The 17,042-nt window shown below is 48.6% G+C and overlaps 10 protein-coding genes across 10 annotated transcripts; 6 read left to right on the top strand and 4 right to left on the bottom strand.

The window, feature by feature from the left end:
* Window positions 1-231: 231 nt before the first annotated feature.
* On the top strand, window positions 232-1,554 carry PGRI_012350 (YgfZ/GcvT domain-containing protein; the record flags this gene model as incomplete). Its single annotated transcript, XM_040788948.1, has 1 exon — window positions 232-1,554. The coding sequence occupies one exon, from the start codon at window positions 232-234 to the stop codon at window positions 1,552-1,554; it is 1,323 nt and encodes a 440-aa protein (XP_040645901.1).
* Window positions 1,555-1,765: 211 nt separating this feature from the next.
* PGRI_012340 (putative cell cycle control protein (Cwf23)) lies at window positions 1,766-3,061 on the bottom strand (the record flags this gene model as incomplete). The annotated part of the gene is made up of 1 exon (XM_040788947.1): window positions 1,766-3,061. The coding sequence occupies one exon, from the start codon at window positions 3,059-3,061 to the stop codon at window positions 1,766-1,768; it is 1,296 nt and encodes a 431-aa protein (XP_040645900.1).
* Window positions 3,062-3,581: 520 nt separating this feature from the next.
* Window positions 3,582-5,212, top strand: PGRI_012330 (uncharacterized protein; the record flags this gene model as incomplete). The annotated part of the gene is made up of 3 exons (XM_040788946.1): window positions 3,582-3,690; window positions 3,752-4,117; window positions 4,170-5,212. 3 exons carry the CDS (start codon window positions 3,582-3,584, stop codon window positions 5,210-5,212), a joined length of 1,518 nt encoding a protein of 505 aa, XP_040645899.1.
* A 139-nt stretch (window positions 5,213-5,351) lies between these two features.
* On the bottom strand, window positions 5,352-6,564 carry PGRI_012320 (amidohydrolase family protein; the record flags this gene model as incomplete). Its single annotated transcript, XM_040788945.1, has 2 exons — window positions 5,352-5,512; window positions 5,574-6,564. 2 exons carry the CDS (start codon window positions 6,562-6,564, stop codon window positions 5,352-5,354), a joined length of 1,152 nt encoding a protein of 383 aa, XP_040645898.1.
* Window positions 6,565-6,927: 363 nt separating this feature from the next.
* Window positions 6,928-7,248, bottom strand: PGRI_012310 (Dimeric alpha-beta barrel; the record flags this gene model as incomplete). Its single annotated transcript, XM_040788944.1, has 1 exon — window positions 6,928-7,248. The coding sequence occupies one exon, from the start codon at window positions 7,246-7,248 to the stop codon at window positions 6,928-6,930; it is 321 nt and encodes a 106-aa protein (XP_040645897.1).
* Window positions 7,249-7,641: 393 nt separating this feature from the next.
* Window positions 7,642-8,865, top strand: PGRI_012300 (uncharacterized protein; the record flags this gene model as incomplete). The annotated part of the gene is made up of 1 exon (XM_040788943.1): window positions 7,642-8,865. One exon carries the CDS (start codon window positions 7,642-7,644, stop codon window positions 8,863-8,865), a length of 1,224 nt encoding a protein of 407 aa, XP_040645896.1.
* A 418-nt stretch (window positions 8,866-9,283) lies between these two features.
* PGRI_012290 (isopenicillin N synthase family dioxygenase) lies at window positions 9,284-10,391 on the top strand (the record flags this gene model as incomplete). The annotated part of the gene is made up of 2 exons (XM_040788942.1): window positions 9,284-9,352; window positions 9,405-10,391. 2 exons carry the CDS (start codon window positions 9,284-9,286, stop codon window positions 10,389-10,391), a joined length of 1,056 nt encoding a protein of 351 aa, XP_040645895.1.
* A 198-nt stretch (window positions 10,392-10,589) lies between these two features.
* Window positions 10,590-11,557, bottom strand: PGRI_012280 (SDR family NAD(P)-dependent oxidoreductase; the record flags this gene model as incomplete). Its single annotated transcript, XM_040788941.1, has 2 exons — window positions 10,590-11,431; window positions 11,485-11,557. 2 exons carry the CDS (start codon window positions 11,555-11,557, stop codon window positions 10,590-10,592), a joined length of 915 nt encoding a protein of 304 aa, XP_040645894.1.
* Window positions 11,558-13,784: 2,227 nt separating this feature from the next.
* PGRI_012270 (ferritin-like domain-containing protein) lies at window positions 13,785-15,489 on the top strand (the record flags this gene model as incomplete). Its single annotated transcript, XM_040788940.1, has 2 exons — window positions 13,785-14,180; window positions 14,242-15,489. 2 exons carry the CDS (start codon window positions 13,785-13,787, stop codon window positions 15,487-15,489), a joined length of 1,644 nt encoding a protein of 547 aa, XP_040645893.1.
* A 260-nt stretch (window positions 15,490-15,749) lies between these two features.
* Window positions 15,750-16,664, top strand: PGRI_012260 (uncharacterized protein; the record flags this gene model as incomplete). Its single annotated transcript, XM_040788939.1, has 1 exon — window positions 15,750-16,664. The coding sequence occupies one exon, from the start codon at window positions 15,750-15,752 to the stop codon at window positions 16,662-16,664; it is 915 nt and encodes a 304-aa protein (XP_040645892.1).
* Window positions 16,665-17,042: the final 378 nt, after the last annotated feature.

Raw genomic sequence — 17,042 nt, 5'->3', positions numbered from 1 at the left:
TTTCAAGCCATTGATTTATCGGATAAAAAGCTCAAACAATCAATTTATGGAAGTAACAGGACCAAAAGAGTGTTATTGTTATAACTACAAGGAGAGAGGCATATTGCATGTGTAACTGTAGACCTCAAGTCGTCTATAGTCTCCTTCTGCCATAACCCACCGCCCAACGTCATCGCCCGATTTGTAAAGAAATAGATCGACTCACATTGGCTCTGCTACACCAGCTCAACCATGATGCGCCCACGCCCCTCGGTCTGTAGCCGCTGCCTGGGCCGCAGTAGATTATTCTCTACCACAGCACAGCGTACCGAACAGAGCCAAAATGCCCCCTTTCCGCCGACCGCAGGGTACAGCCGACTCACCAACCGCGGACTGATCTCCGTCACCGGCACCGACAGCACAACCTTCCTCCAGGGCCTCATGACCCAGAACATGCTAGTAGCCAACGACCCAAACCGAAGCATTCGACGCACAGGCGCATACACCGCATTCCTCAACTCGCAAGGCCGAGTTCTGAACGATGCTTTCATCTACCCGCTCCCCGGCGCTGAGGCCCAGGGTGCCGAGTCAGGCTGGCTAGTGGAGGTAGACAAGGATCAGGTCCCCGTGCTGCTGAAACACCTCAAGAAACACAAGCTGCGCTCGAAGCTCAAGCTCCGCGCTCTGGACGAAGGCGAGCGCACAATCTGGTCTTCCTGGAAGAACCACGTCGAGCCGCAACGGTGGGCTGCATATAGTCTCGAGTCGGAATCCCCGTCACCCTTCTCCCCCGCCTCTGAAATTGCCGGGTGCATTGATACGCGTGCTCCGGGTTTCGGATCCCGCATTATCACGCCCGGCTCGGACGGTCTGCGCACCTATTTCCCGGATGAGGCACAGGTCGCTGGGCCGGAGGTCCAGCTGGACTCGTACACTGTCCGTCGCTTTTTGCACGGTGTTGCGGAGGGCCAGGCGGAGATTATTACTGGATCGGCTTTGCCTTTGCAGTGCAATATGGATATGGCTCGAGGTATCGATTTCCGCAAGGGCTGTTATGTCGGCCAGGAGTTGACGATTCGCACCCATCACCGTGGTGTTACGCGGAAGCGTCTTTTGCCGGTCCAGCTTTATGATTTGGGTCAAGATGGGCAAGCCCCGGACATCCTCACATATGATCCATCTTTCCAGTTGACTGTACCTTCTGGCGAAGCTGATATTGTTAAGGCTGGTGCTGCTACTCGCCGAAACCGCAGTGCGGGGACATTCCTTAATGGCATTGGCAATATTGGACTTGCGCTGTGCCGTCTTGAAGTCATGACTGATGTTGCGCTCATGGGTGAGGCTCCTGCTCGTCCTCATGAACACCACTTCAAGCTATCCTGGGCCCCGGAAGTCGAACAGCCTAACGAGGTCGGAGTACGTGCTTTCGTTCCGCCTTGGCTTAGAGATTTCATCTCCGGTGGAAAAGAGGAAAACCCCGCTTCCCGTAATACCGAAGCAGAGGGTGAACGAGCGCGGGAATTTGTTGAGCAATTAGAGGAAGAGGAAGAGGAAGCCGAAGCGCGGCGAGACTAAGACATCTAAGTGTCTAATCACTTCACTCATGTATAATATAACACAACACAAAATGATATGATGTAAATAGCTCTTGTATCTCTATTCAACTCAACATTGCAAATACAATGTGCTCTGGGGTATCTCTTGGATCTAATTAAATACAATGGTAACAATTAAGCTGAACATTTCAAACATGCGAAATGAAGCTAGCCTCCATGGAACGCGAGAGCTATGTGCCTTTCGCTGCCGCTGCTTCTGCTGCGTCTGCGGCCTCGTCTTCCCGTATCAGCTCTTCTTCGAGGGCCTTGCGCTCCTTCTCACGCTGTGCATTCTTCAGCCGCATCATCATCACTTCCTGTAGACTAGGCGCAGTTGGAGCCTTAGTGGAGGCATTGAATGACGCTGCACTTGGGGCAGCTGCAGCAGCAGATGCAGAAGCAAAGGAGCCAAACGAGGGCGCTTTATCGGATTGGGGGGCTGTTTTCAAGCCCTGGAAGTTGAAAGACGGTTTAGTAGGTCTGCCGGAAGTGTCGGCAGAGGGCCCTGGTGGTGCAGGTGCGGGCTCAGCCTGGACAGGTTTGGATGATGTATCAGGACCTAGATCGGGTTGGCTGCCGGTGGCCCAGAAGACAGATTCGATAAGGCCCCATTCGCCATCTTGACCAGCATGCTGACGAATTTTCTTCTCGCTATCGATAACGGCAGCGTGAGCGCTCACAATAGACGTGAAAACCACCACGCCCGTGGCAACAGTCTTCTTCTCCTTGCGCTCTCCGATCCGTTGTCGTTTATCTTTGAGCGCAATGGTATTCTCAATCTTCCCGAATGGCTTGAACAGCACCGCGAGCTTCTCAATATCAAGATCCAGCCCACGACCCTCCCGTACCCAGCGCACTTTCACCGCACGCTCGAGCTCAGGGACCTGCGCGCCACCCTCCTTCGAGCGGTCCACGCGCTGGCTACTCCGATCCGCCGCCTTCCGAGCCTCCTCTTCCTGCTGCTGAATCTTCTTTTGCTCATCATCGAGCGCCTTTTTAGCCTTCTCCTCGGCCTCGCGTCGTCTCCGCCGCCCGTCTTCCGCAATCCTGTCAATCTCCCGCTGCAGCTTCTCTTCCGCATCCTCATCCCCACCAGCCGCCCATGATCTCTTGACACCTTGCTTGACACCAGCGCCAGTCATTTCGGCAGCACCGGCCCTCTCCCGCGCTTCTAGGTCTTCGCGCATCTTTCGTTTCGCCGCTCCCATCATGTCCCGTTCGCGCTGTTTGCGCATTCGCGCTTCCCGTGCATTGTCATAGAGCTGGCGCACTGATTGGTCGGACAAGACATCGTAGGCAATCTGGAGGAAATGGAATTTGTCGATGTCTGCTGCGGTGGGGTTTTGGATCTTGTCCGGGTGGTATTTTAGTGCGGTGCGGCGGTATGCGCGACGGATTTCAGTCTCGGTAGCGGCTGGTTGGATGTCTAGCAGAGCGTAGAAATCTTGGTTTGAGGCGGCGTGCGCCTTGAGATCGTCGTTTGGCATCTTGGTGGTTTATGCGACTGAATGTCGCCTGGGAGATTTGCGGAGATAAAGTGGAGGGTTTGATGTTGCGGTTTTAGCCCCGTAGTTGCTGGGTTAGAGCGTAGGGTGATATAGAGCACAGTGATGGCTCCGAGAGGTAAATAACCCTAGATTAGAGCTCTTGGAAGTGGGGTGTTGTTGAGATGGAAATTTGTAGGTTCAAGTTCGGAGCTTGGGCGGTGGATGTTGCGCCTCAGGCCGCCAACTGGTGTATTATGAGATCTCAATTGCGAAATCAATAGGAAGTCTTTTATTTTTTATAGTAAATTGGCCAAATAAATCATGAAGACTTGTTTGGCCTTCTCTTGTAGATAAAAAATATGTCTAATTGTTATTCCACTTGAGATTGTCGATAGAATCGAGGTAGATCTATGGAGATATATAATACTCTGGCACGTGTAGTATCTTAGACTTTCTGTTCTCTCTTAGTAGATGTAGCCCTTTTATTCCAAGCCATGACCCATTCAAGTCCATTGGCAAAATGACAGACATGTCAGTGTCTAAATCTAGTGTTACACCTCCAACCAAACTTCAACTAGCCCTAGCATTGGCTGTTGTGAAGGGAAAGCCACCAGGCCAAGGCGTTAAAGGTTAGGCGGACATCCAGTTTTTACACTCTCAGACGATACGATTATTGACTATATATTCCAGAATACATTTTGCAGATTCGACAGTTCATCAAAAAGAAAGATTTGGGCCAAGTTGGTGCCACAGACAAGTTCTTCGACAGCGTCTCCTTCTGGCAACAAGCATACGAACGATCTGAGGCAGGACAGAGCAGGTTACAAGATCAAGTCCACGAGCTTAACCAGCGTATTGAGGGCCTTGTTGCAAAACTGCGTGTCAGAGCCACTGCAAATGACAATGAAACCTTGCCGGCAAACAAACGCAAGGCGCCTGCTGTTGGCAAGAATGGGAATAGCTCGAACATGGCAAGAAAACGCACCAAGCTACCTAAAAGTATGCAGAAAAGCATCCCATTGGTGGATGATTCAGATGATTCAGGAGAAGAAGATGGTACTTGATTCAACTTTCATAGACCTCATGATGATAACTAATGTCATTACAGTTTTGTGCCTCAACAGACAGCTGCATATCGCGCAAAAGGCCTTGCAAAGAAAAACAACTAGCAGCTCCGAGGCCAATTCTCTGGCTGTGGATGTAGTCATCCTCTGCAAATCTGCAGAGCAGAGACTGATTCGAACTATCCAGAACGAGAGCAATATGACGGAGCAGAAATCCCAAACGGAGCAGGCCAATATGCCGAAGATAGAAGCTGTTATGAATGCTGTGACAATTGCTTTTCATCTCACACACAAAGCATTGCACAAAATAGCTGGGGCTGATAATTGCACACAACACCAATCTCAGGTCATCTACTACCTAGTAGGTCTGTTCGAATCAACCATGACAGCACTCACTCTGTATTGTACTGCAATGTCCAAGCAAAAACAAGTCACTAGAAACAGCAAATCGGGCGGAGGCCGAAAGTCTGTCACGCAACCTGATGCACAAAACAAACGTACAAAAGAGAAGAGCTCATCTATCAAGAATGAGGTATCCTCTCGCCTCGCGGACCTCCTCTGCACGATGGCACTCTCCCTCAATCTAGCTCGCGCCGAAGACCAAGAAGTAATGGAAGGGTTTCTCTTCCTTGTCATCAATCGCATGGGCAAAATGCTAGCTCTCCACGTTTTCCATGATCTGCGACTGCCAATGGGGATCTGCCCTGGGATGACATTCCCAGAAGGGCTTGAAGCAATGACTGACGAGGGTCTTATGCCAAAGGAGGCACAACTCGAAGCGAAGTATCTCGTTCGGCTTCTTGACAGAATGCTTAATGCCGAATCCCTTCAATCGCCCCTCGAGACATCACCTGCTCGTCAATTTATTGCAAACTCGAAAGATCGTCTGCAAAAGACTCTCCTCCGGGCTGTGTTTGGAAGCGATGATCGTCTGTTTCGGGAAGATCTGCGACGTCCGCATACTCCGCCTCCTCAGGTACTTGATGGCGAACAGACGGATCAGGATAAGTTTGCGGATTGGCTTACTCAGGAACTGTGGCGACTTGTTGGTTGGGATGTGTTGAGGACTGCGTTTGGTCCAACCTAGAGACCATCGATCATGGAATTTGTGCTCATGGTATTACGTTTGTTTTACATTTGTTCCCTTTATTGCCTTATACCCCATTTGTTATTGAGATGACTATATCTGCAGACCAGTATAGCAGTATCTGTTAGATAGTATACGCTTATTCGAGTTTCAAAATACGAGCAGCATTGCCACCCAAAACAGCAGCCACAGCCTCTTGGTTCCCCTCAAAAGTGGCATCAATAGCCTTATAGTTGGTCGTTACACTGAGCCATTCCTTCTCACCCTCATTCAGAGGCGGGAAGAACGGATGATCGGTACCTATGAAATGTATTAGTTAATGCAGTTCTAATAATACCAACAATAGAACTAGAAAACTTACCGAACATAAGACGATCAGTACCTTCCCCTGCAGCAACAGCAGCCTTAAGCCCGGCAGTTCCATAAACGACAGCATCAAGGAAGATATTTGTCTTCAAAACCTCCCAAATACTCCTCTGCGGACCAGGAACATCACCACCATTCTCGACAAACTTGCGTTCATGCATAATACAGCTTTCAATGCGCCCCGCCAAGAACGGCAAAGTGCCTCCTGAATGAGCCAACAAGATCTGTAGCCGCGGGAACTTATCAAAGACCCGGGACAACAGCATGCGGGTAACCGCAATGGTCGTCTCGAGCGGGAACCCAAGAGCCAATGGGAGGACATGACCATAGCGCTTCGTCACCTCAGGGCCACCAAACGCCTCATCAGGGAGACCGTAATGAGGATGCAAGAAGAGAAGGAACTGAGTTTCCTCTAGAGCAGCCCAAACAGGACCGAGCCGTTCATCATCGAGACCATTTCCCAGACCGGAGGTCCCCATAATAACACCACGGATATGAGGCAGGGTCTTAAGTCTCTTGATCTCGTTAACAATGATATCGGCGCTGGGTGCACTGAGCGGCAAAGTCGCAAATGCGAACAAAGTCGATCGTCCCTTCAGAGGGAGGGTGTTGTCCGGGTCAGTGGACTTATTGTTCTGGGCACAGGTTTCTTCTAGATCGTTATTGATGCGCTCAGCCCATTGCTGGGCTTCGGCGGGATCAAGGAAATCCAGCCAGGGATTTGCGAGAGAGATCACGCTGCTGTCGATGCCGTGCTGTTTCATGAAGCTTAGCTTGACATTGATGTCTGAGTAGGACGTGTCGACGGGGCGACCGCGCTCGTCAATTGGAATTGATGGATCATCGTCTGATGATAAGATTATCAGGCGTGGTTCGCCGCTTGCTGGATCGTGGATGTAGGGGACTGTCTTGCGAGCGCGTAGCATCGCCATGTACGAGGGAGGGTACACATGGGTGTGGACGTCAACTACTAGAGGGCGAGACATTTTGGTAAGATGGAATTGGAATTGAAGAAGGGAAAGTGAGGAAACGAATACAAAACTTGGGCAGTACAGGGGTTACCCAAATGAGGGGAGAGTAGATAAGAGCGGGGGATGACCCCTCTCACGGCCTGGAAGGATTTCCGTCGGACTACAATTTAGTCTATCTCGATAGTGATCTGTTGATGTTACGTATTGTCTTGAAATAGCTTTCAAGATATATAGCTTTTCATTAGAAATGCCAAGTTCAAGATGTCATTATAATCCAATCTATTTCATTGATTCATTGACGGATTGAAAGATCGCTGTATATGAAATTCAGCAAGATCCAAACACTAGACATCACATTCCACATACTCTCTCGACCATTCACTTCTGCAGGTCGGCACCAGCCAGAGTGACAGGCTTCGCGTTGGTGAAGTTGGGGATATCATCGAACACAGCCGCAGTGCCTGGAGCCCCCAGAGCGGCCTTCATGGCATCCTGGCTCTCCCACTCGAGGGTGGCCATGATCAGATACTCAGACCGCGAGCCATCGAGCGCAGTGGGGAACTTGGTGACACGCCAGTTGAGCAGGCCGTGAGGTCCCCAGGTGCTTTCGACGAGAGGCATATGGGTTTTCATGTAGTAGGACTCGTCGAACTGGATGTCCTCATTGTTGGGGTACATAACAACGCCGAAAACAGTCATATTGGCAGATAAATAGATTTGAGATTTGAAAAAGGATATAGTTTGTATTGGAAGTTGAGATGAAGGAAGAGAAATATAAACCCAATGTGTCGAAGCTGTTGAGTCCCAACTCTCCCCCACCTTGGCCAGTCGGGCCGATTATTAATCGAACTCGCCGAGGGTGGGACAAGAACCTCCCAGAACTTCATGATGCATATTTTGGGGAGGACATGAGGACATTGTCACACATCCAAAGCATATCCAGAGCGTATCATATTCTTATTCATATTGAAACATGGATTGCTTCAATGGAGTTCTAGTTCTCACATCAGCGCTAAGTACTAGCCCCGGGGGTCAAAGTGCGGGTACCTGGAACACCAATTCCTCAATCGGGCACATCATCATCCCTTCACAATGGCACGAACTCGAATTCTAGGGCCACGAGCTGTGGTATGGTCTTTGGTTGTGCTCGTTATTGGAATTTTATACAAATCCTATGTGCACAACATAATTTTTATCACAATTGGCGTCGGCCGAGATATCCAATCAATTGACGAATTCCCATGGACCTGCACTCGTCTGCAGAGCCCACTCTTAGAAGGATGTGAGGATATGTGGTTAGATGACCAAGGACGAAAACTATACGCAGCATGCAGCTCTGTAGGCTCAAGACAGGGATGGAGTCCGGGTGGCAGCAAATTCAATATCTCCGCGAGATCTCACACGGATCATATCGCAGTGTTGAATATTGACCAACCCGGCCCAGACGGGCTATATGGCCTCCACAAGCTCAACGTTGCTGGTTATCTTGGCGATCTGGATCTGCATGGATTTGAGGTGCGCAACATTGAAGGCAGACTACGATTCTGGTTGATCAATCATAGACCCCCAGTCGATCCTACAACAGGGGAGTTCCTTGATGCCTGGGTCGTTGGAGCGAACTCGACAATTGAGATCTTTGATTTGGACAATGCCTCGGAGACACTTGAGCATGTCAAAACTATTGCCAGCGATGCGATCATTTCGCCTAACAGCTTGGCTGTTGACAAGGATGGTCTGGGGATCGTGATTACCAACGATCGCAACGCCAAGGTTGGCACTTTTGTGGAATTGGAAATGTTGATTGGTGGCGGAAGTCTCACCTATTGTCGATCTGACACAGGGAAGTGCCATGTCGCTGCTAGCAAAGGATTTTCCTTTGCCAATGGTGTCGTCCAAGAGAATGGACTATACTATGTGGCTCATTCAGTGTCTGGAGTCGTGACTGTCCACAAATTAGTTGACGACCAGCTGATTCAAGTTGACAAAATCTACACGGGATATCCACTCGACAATCTATCTCTCGATGCCGATGGGAACCTCCTGGCTGCCGCAATTCCGGACTCCATTTCATTTGTGAAGTCTATCGAGGACCCATACGAAGTTGTTGCTCCTGCTACCGTTCTCGCGGTCAATATAATAGCCACTCAGCTGAGAACGCACAGCGCGAAGGATTGTGAAGTCTCGAAGCTCCTGGAAGACAGAGATGCCAAATGGCTTCCTACTTCGACGGTTGTAGTGCAAGATGTTGAATCGCACCGTTTGTTCCTTGGAGGAGTCCTGTCACCATTCATCACTATATGTGAGAAGCATGTTTAGTGTCTTTTTTGCTTGCGCTTTAGAGCGATATGAGCGAGATTAGTGATATTTGTGGCCCTAGTGTCATGGCTCGAAGGTCAAGTTGCTACACCATGTCCACAATGCAGGGGTACTGTGGAGGAGGTGGGGGGAGTGGATCAGATCAAGCCCGAATATGGACAAAACGTCCAATTAAATAGATGTCAACAGACACCAACAGATGTCAAACAGATATCAATGTCAATGTCAATGTCAAATCTAAGATATCAACTTATCTGGCTTATCTGTCTGCTTTGCTTATCTTTCTGATGCAGCTGACTTGTGATCCTTCCCTTTCCCCGACTTTCCCCTCTTCTAGAGATCTTCCCCCCTTCTAAACTCACTTTACTTTTGATTTAGTGTCCTACAGTAATAATACCAATTCCCAGCAGTCTACACGATGGCATCCAATACGCCCCCAGGGATCAATCCTGCGTCTGCGGTAGACAAGGATGATTTGAAGATCCCGGTATATACTATCTCTAGTTATCTCAAGCCACGACTAATAGAATATCTTCTAGCTGATCGACTTCGGCCCATTCTTCACAGGCACTCCATCCGATAAGCATGCCGTTGCCCTCGCTATTACTAATGCCTTCAAAACATCTGGCTTCGTCTACCTAAAGGCGCATGGCATTCCCCCATCCGTCGTGTCCGGGGTGTTTGCGTCATCTGCCCGCTTCTTCGCCCGCCCCCAGAGTGAGAAGGACTCTCTGGGCTGGACGACCCCACAGTCGAACCGCGGTTACGTCGCAATCGGTCGGGAGAAGTTAACGACCGTCGAAGAAACAGATGGAGTTGATACTCTACGTGCGTCCGCACCAGACATCAAGGAAACCATGGAACTTGGTCGCAAGGGAGTCGAGGGTCTACCCAATCGCTGGCCCGATCATATCGATGACGAAGGGAAGCATTTCAAAGAAACCATGCAATCATTCTTCGAAATGGGAAAGAACCTGCATAAACATATCATGCAGGCCATCGCATTGGGAATGAATTTGCCGGAACATTTCTTCGATGACTCTGTTAATGCCGGTGACAATAATCTCCGTCTCCTTCACTACCCCCCCGTCAGCAAGGAAGTCTTCAAGAATAACCCTAACCAAGTTCGCGCCGGCGAGCACAGCGACTACGGTTCAATCACTCTACTTTTCCAGGATCGACACGGTGGACTGCAAGTGCGCAGTCCCAAAGGAACCTTTGTGGATGCGACTCCCATTGCTGATACTATTGTTGTCAATGCCGGGGATCTGCTTGCCCGATGGTCCAATGACACCATCAAGAGTACCCGTCATCGGGTAATTCAGCCGCCCGCCCCCGAGGGCTCTGAAAACGATGATTCGGATTATCCAGCTCGGTACAGCGTAGCGTATTTCTGCCAGCCCAACAGCGACAAGCTTATTGAAGCACTGCCGGGAACCTATGGCGAGGAAATCCAAGTGGAGAAGAAATACCCGGCGATTACTTCAGGCGAATACTTGGTCCAGCGATTGACAGCGACTTACTGAATGTTTGGACCATGACCTTGAGATTGGCCCAATGGATATTCTTCTCGCGTGCGTTTTATTTGCGTTTTACTCATGAGCGATTGCACATCTCTGGAAATCAAGCAATCTACATATTTCTATTTCATTGAAGCTCAAATCTGTGTAGTCTATGTAGGTCTATGTATACCCAAATTGCACCTGGCCCGAACAACATAACCCTTAGTATACAGCAGGCGAAACCGAAATCCGACCGCCATCAGTAACCAAGATATTACCGTTGATATAACCACCGGAGTTACTAGCCAACCAAACAATCAATCCCGCAAAGTCCTCCTCGCTACCACCACGAGTAGCAGGAATCATCTCCCTCGGGAACGAACCATCCGAGATAGCCCGACCCTGGATACCAGCAGCCTGGAAGATATGATTCGCCATATCAGAGTAGTAAAGACCCGGCGAGATCCCATTAACCCGAATATCGTAATGAGCAAACGCAGTCGAAAGCATCTTCACCAGATGCGTAGTCGCAGCCTTGGAAGCGTTATAAGCAAAGCTAAACGGCACCTTGCGAATAAAGCCCGCAATCGAGCTAGTGATAATAACCTGCGCAGTGGGCGCAGCAAGAACATCCTGCTGCGGCGCAGGACGTCTCTTATTCGCCGCTTCGAGCAGAGGCAAGAATGCCAATACCGTGTAGTAAGAACCAGTAACGTTCACGTTCATCACGGTGTTGAACTCCTCCATGGGGACGTTGAAGAGCTCGTCGCGGACTTGCGAGAGAGGCGGGAGGGACCCGTCTGCTGCGGGCTGTGGGGGTTTCATAAGCGGACCCATCACGCCACTGTTGGCAATTAGGAGGTCAACGTGTGTTGTCTGGGCTGCGACGGCTTTGTAAGCTGCCTCGAGGGATTCTTTCGAGGTGATGTCGCATTGGATGGGGATGACTGTGCCGTTTATGGTTTGTGAGGCGGTTTCTTGGAGCGCTTCCTCGCGGCGGCCTAGGATGAAGATCTTGGAGACTTCATTGGCGTCCAGGGCCTTGGTCATGATACGGCCGAGACCTGTAGTTTATTAGCTAATATGTTCATGTACTATCTGAGATTGAATTTCTTACCACTTCCGCCTCCGGTGATCACGACCACCCGGTCCTTGACTGAGAATAGGTTTGATGCTTGGAGATTGGCCATTGTTAGGGTAATCTAAGGGTTGATGAAGAGAAAGAGAACTGGGAGGGATGTGGTATATAGGAATGAGCCCACTCAACCCCCCACTGCCCCTCTTTAGATCGGCGACGATGCCGAATCGCGGAATAACGCCGACATTCTAGGTATGTTTCATCTGACAAATCTTCATCTTGGAATGTCTTGCTGTACCTCAGTATATTTGGACTGTTAATAATATTGCATTTCTCATAAAGAACTGTAGAACTGTGATTCCTGAGTAGCGGTGACATAAATACTTAGGCTAGGCCACTCCATATTCTTTTAAAATACTCGAAGCTAACTGTCGGGCATATCATGTAGGTTTTCATAGGTTAGCAACAAAAGTGTTGCCTGCTCGGTAATGTAGTAATGCATGGACGTTGTTAAGCCGTTATAGACCTTCTGATCTACGGAGTACAGGGGTCACCATTGGAGAGAAAATAAAAATGTAACTCAAGCACCCGATTTGTGAGATTACTAGCGGTCTGATCAATTCGTTCCTTTTAGGTCATTATATAGACTTATGCCAGGTGTCTAGCCTGCATGATAATAATGGCTGCGGGATGCCCAATATGGTATATGATGCATTGAGAAGTAGAGTCACTTTGAGAGTGCGGTAAACTCGATATAACACCTTTATTTATATGATCAGGGATAGTACATAGTGTTAAGCATAGAACACGTACTCCATATATTCTGTATACGAGATCTGTTCGAACGCGGAACATAGTTGCGCGAGCTTGAGACAAGTCAGATTCCTGTACGGAGTACACCCAAGTACTTCTGAACAGACCGTTTTAATCTCTTGCTTTTGCTTTTACGCTCGGTTAAAAAGGCTGCAAGTTTTAACCTAGACTACTAGACAATACTACAATGTACGAACTCCGATCTACAAGCATGCATGAAATTAAAACAAGCGGTCAAGCATCGTCGAAAGGGCCGTGGAACATCCATCGGCCTCCGAATGGTTAGATGCATCAATTACGAACAAAGCGGTAAATTTATGTATCTACGGCTGAGACACAGGGGAAATTCCTATATTTGCTTCTTCTTGACACATAAATCACAGCCAAAAGAAGCAAATAGTATCCCACAACCATTTTACCATTTTCTCTCTCCCTAAAAGCATAGTAAGCACCTTTTCTAGAATTACAGGGTGGCTTGCTGACTATCTAGTCATGCCTCAATGGAACGGATCTCTAACAAGCCAGAATGGCAATTCTCTGGCCGGTGTATTCATGATTAACGGCGAGCCATGGGTATTTGAGAAGAACTCTCACGGTCAACCGGCGGCTCCATTTCAACGGGCTCCTGCAGTCGTCAATATACCTTGGAAAGAACTCGAAAGGATCCGTCAGTCCCTACAGAGTCGGGAGCCTTTCACCGCAACTATTATGGGCTCTACTATGGAGATTATTTGGTCTAATGGTGTGAGGATCACTGCCAATGTACCGCATTGTGACACTTATGGTTACTTTTCGGGTGAGGGTGGCTGGCGCAGTGAAGTTTAGGGATTATATAGGAAGATGTTTAATGCTGGCATTCGGTATTTTGATATTACAGCCTCAGGGCTATCCATATGAGATCGCATATCAATTCCGTAGAGTAATTCCACTTCTACTTTGTAGAACTTCGACTATATTTTACTATAGTTCAACTAAGTTTCTCATAGTCCCCTGTTCCCTTCAAAATATCCGGCAGCGTCCGGCCGGATTCAATTTCCATCCCCCAAGATATCTCGAATTGCATGTTAGTCTGTTCAGGTCCATGGAATGTTGACAGGGGAAGCCTAATTCGACGTCATCTGCTGCCGAAGCATCCCGCTGTTCTCTTGACTACGAATTGCAGTATCTTACAACTAGAGCCAAGTGTATGTAGAACGCCCCTTCGGCGAGGATAAGTCGCCATTAAAAATTACAAAGAACCTTAACATTACCATGTGGCAATTCCACCGTTCGGAATTCATCCCCGTTCAAGCCCATATTTTAGACATGAAGATGTCTTCAGTGCGATTTTCTTACGAGGACCCTGATTTGCATTTCATTGATCATTCATATGCTGATATTGGCTAAGGTAATACTATATGTACTTTACACAAGGTCCGTACCTATCCGAAGACTTTTGAATAGTATAACTAACCCAATGCCTTGATTAACAAAGATAAAGAGACATCTTTCATCTTGATATAAAGAAATCTCGACCTTGAGCAGAGATGATCTGGAAGGGTATCATTCTCTTGAGCCTATTGAGCTCACTACCTTTTGCAGCTTCTTCTCCAAAGAAACACCAAAAGGTTGTGACAACAACACTTGACACGCCTTCAGATGAATTCAATGCGTCAGCTACAGCACCGCCACTTCAAACTTACAATACCTCCAGCCCGCACACACCCTTTACTGGGACTCCAACTACCACAGGTGCGCTGACAGCTTCTTCCATCGGAACGGGCATCTCTGGCGGAGGCGTTGCACCCGGAGCAACAACATATCCCAGTGATGGGAAACTTCACCAGGCAGAGCCTGCTCCACATGTCCCAGCAGGTGGTGTTGGGACGAATGGAAGCACACCCATCTACAACACGAAGAGCGATTTCGACTACGAGTCTTTAGTATGCATCCGCACTAGATTCAAAAGCAGTCGTGGTCTAGAAGCTAATCCACTCCCAACAGGCCCTTGCTCTATATCAAGAATGGATAGAGCTCGATCTATTCGAAGACGGACTAAGACGTTTCAACGATTCAGCCTTCCGAGCCGCCGGTATGACTTCTTCAGACCGCGAGTTGATTGCATTCATGGCGGAGCAAGAGATAGGCCACTCCACTATGATCAGCAACATCCTCGGAGCACGCGCCCCACAGAAGTGCAGCTATATCTACCCTTATACAAACGTCAAGGAGTTTGTCGACTTCTGTCAGAAACTTACTCGCTGGGGCGAAGCCAGCGTGTACGGGTTCTTGGCTCATCTTGACTCGCGCGAGGCAGCCACTCTTTTGACTCAGACTGTCACTACGGAAGCACGACAACAATTGATCTTCCGCCAGTTCGAGGGCCTCTTCCCGATGGTCGAGTGGTTCGAAACTGGAATACCGCAGTCCTGGGCTTGGACACTGATGGCACCATTTATAAGCTCCTGTCCTGAAAATCAGACTCGCTTGATTTGGCAAAATTTCCCATCGTTAATGGTGGTTAATGAGCCTGATCCGTGGATTTTGGGGACTCCTTCCCGCAACTTTTCATCGAGTAACCGAACTTTTGGGTATAATTATACTGCGAGTGCGCTCAATGCGACTTCCGGATTTAATAGGACTTCTGGGTACAACTTTTCTACGAGTGCCGATCAGATTTCAAGACTGAATCAGACTTCCGGGTTCAATCAGACTTCAGGATTCATGTTCAATCAGACTACCGGACACAATAATACTGTCGGGCCAGGTGTCAGCATCCCCAAATCACCGAAAGGATCTGGAAGATTCAATTCGTCTACTTCAGGTCTCGGCTACCCTGTCCCTGTGAGCAAAACATGCCCAATACCTCTCACGGCACCGGGTCGTCGGGTGCTGTTGCAGTGGGATCTTCCTGGGAAGAAAATCGGTCCCAATAACAGCTATGTCACCACGACAGAGACGGAAGCTGGTAGTGCGAAGTATGTCCTTTGGGTGTCGCAACTGAACATTACTTACACGCCTCTGCATGTTGTTAATGGTACTAACAACGGTACCAACACTACCAACACTACCACTGATGGCATTCGAGGATATACTATCCAGCCCGACTTGGAACTGTACCAGGGTGTCCCAGCTTTCAATGGTACTATTTTTATTGCTATCACAGACAGTGATCCATATGTGAGCCCGTTCAATCTGAGCTTGATCAACCCGCATGTGGTTGCCGGTCCAGCTATGTACCAAGCTGGTTGAATGGGTTATTAACTCGTGTATTTAGTGGATGTGTCAAGGCAGAGAATTAGCAGTATGAATTTATAAAAGTTTGTTTTCATATAAAGCCTGAAAAATATAGATCTCTAAATATCTATGAGCCAACTGGCAATCACCTTAAACCCGGTCTATGGGGCTTATCGCCGAGCTGTCAACCTCATTTTCTCCACGTCAGTGTTTGTTAACTTTTTTTTCCCACACCACTCACTTATCGTCCCTCCACACCAACAATTCCGAGCGAGATGGAAACAAGGAATCGCAAACAGCGCCGTGCGGCAGCTGGATCTTCTAAAAATAACGAACCTGAAATAACAATGGCTCATCCCCCACGCGACGATCCGACCAAAAACCAACCAACCGTCGAGCGCACATTATATGATATCATCGCAGAGCGGCAAAGCGGCCTCCAACAAAAGGGAGGATCAATTCCACCTTCGGTAGAAGGACAGGGCATCCCATCACAGTCAGGGGGGACCCGATTCGTGACAGTTGATGCGTCTGGGCAATTGGTCGACACCGACGGCGACATCAGCAGCCATCTCTCATCAAGTGGCCCGCAAAAGACCAAAAATAGTCAGGGTACAAATGAAAACACTGTCAAGCAATCCGAATCCGACTCTGAACCCGACAAACTTCTCCCACCATTCCTCGACACAATTCTCCTTTCCCTGCCTCTTACAACCCTCCACCTCACCCTGAGCTACCTCGCAGCCCACCAATACGCCGAAAATACGGATCTACCAAAACTCTTCAAAGAATCCGTGACAACTGCTTTCCCTCTTCTCACTTTATTCGTTCACCTGGCACATGGTCATATCATCTCCTTCAAAAAGCGCTCTAAGAATGGAGCGGCAGAGCCTGCTCCTATTTCTTTGTTCCCATTTACAAGTGACAAATTCACCGTTTCATTCCTACGACAGCTAATCTTCCCGCCTGCACTACGGACTCTGGTGTTTCTTCCTGTTGCTGCGGTGCTAGGTGCGCATCTTATCGCTATCACGAACGGAGAGCCATATTATGCGGTTATGAAGAAGGCGCCTGCTGTTGGGACTATTTGGATTTGGTGTATTCTAGAGTTATCATTTGGACCGGCTGTGCTTGGGGCATTGGGACCTTTGGTTTGGGGTGTTTGGTGGAAGGGCTATGGTATTGTTTGAGGCTGGGACAGTATAAAGAATGGTTCTATGTAAATCAAATTGCATTGGGAAGGAATTACAATCGCTTTAAGGATCAGAAATGAATCAGCATAGGTCTCGCCAATCCATCCAAATTAGTAGAATAACAAAGCATATATAAAGACATTGATTCAACTTTGAAACCACATCCAACATAGCACCGAACCTAGAGAGACACAACACAATGACAGAATACACAAAGCCCCTTGTCCAAAGTACAATTAAATATCAAATAAGAAGTCGACCTCTCCAGCCCAGGAAAATCCCTACACCTCCATTCTAGTCCCAATGTCCGAACGCCACAATGATCCCCTTCTCCACACCTCACCAGTCCACGCGACAGCCCTGAGACAAGAAATC

Source organism: Penicillium griseofulvum, assembly GCF_001561935.1.
Source record: "Penicillium griseofulvum strain PG3 chromosome Unknown contig_80, whole genome shotgun sequence".
Taxonomy (NCBI): domain Eukaryota; kingdom Fungi; phylum Ascomycota; class Eurotiomycetes; order Eurotiales; family Aspergillaceae; genus Penicillium; species Penicillium griseofulvum.
This window is presented reverse-complemented; position numbering and strand designations above follow the sequence as displayed.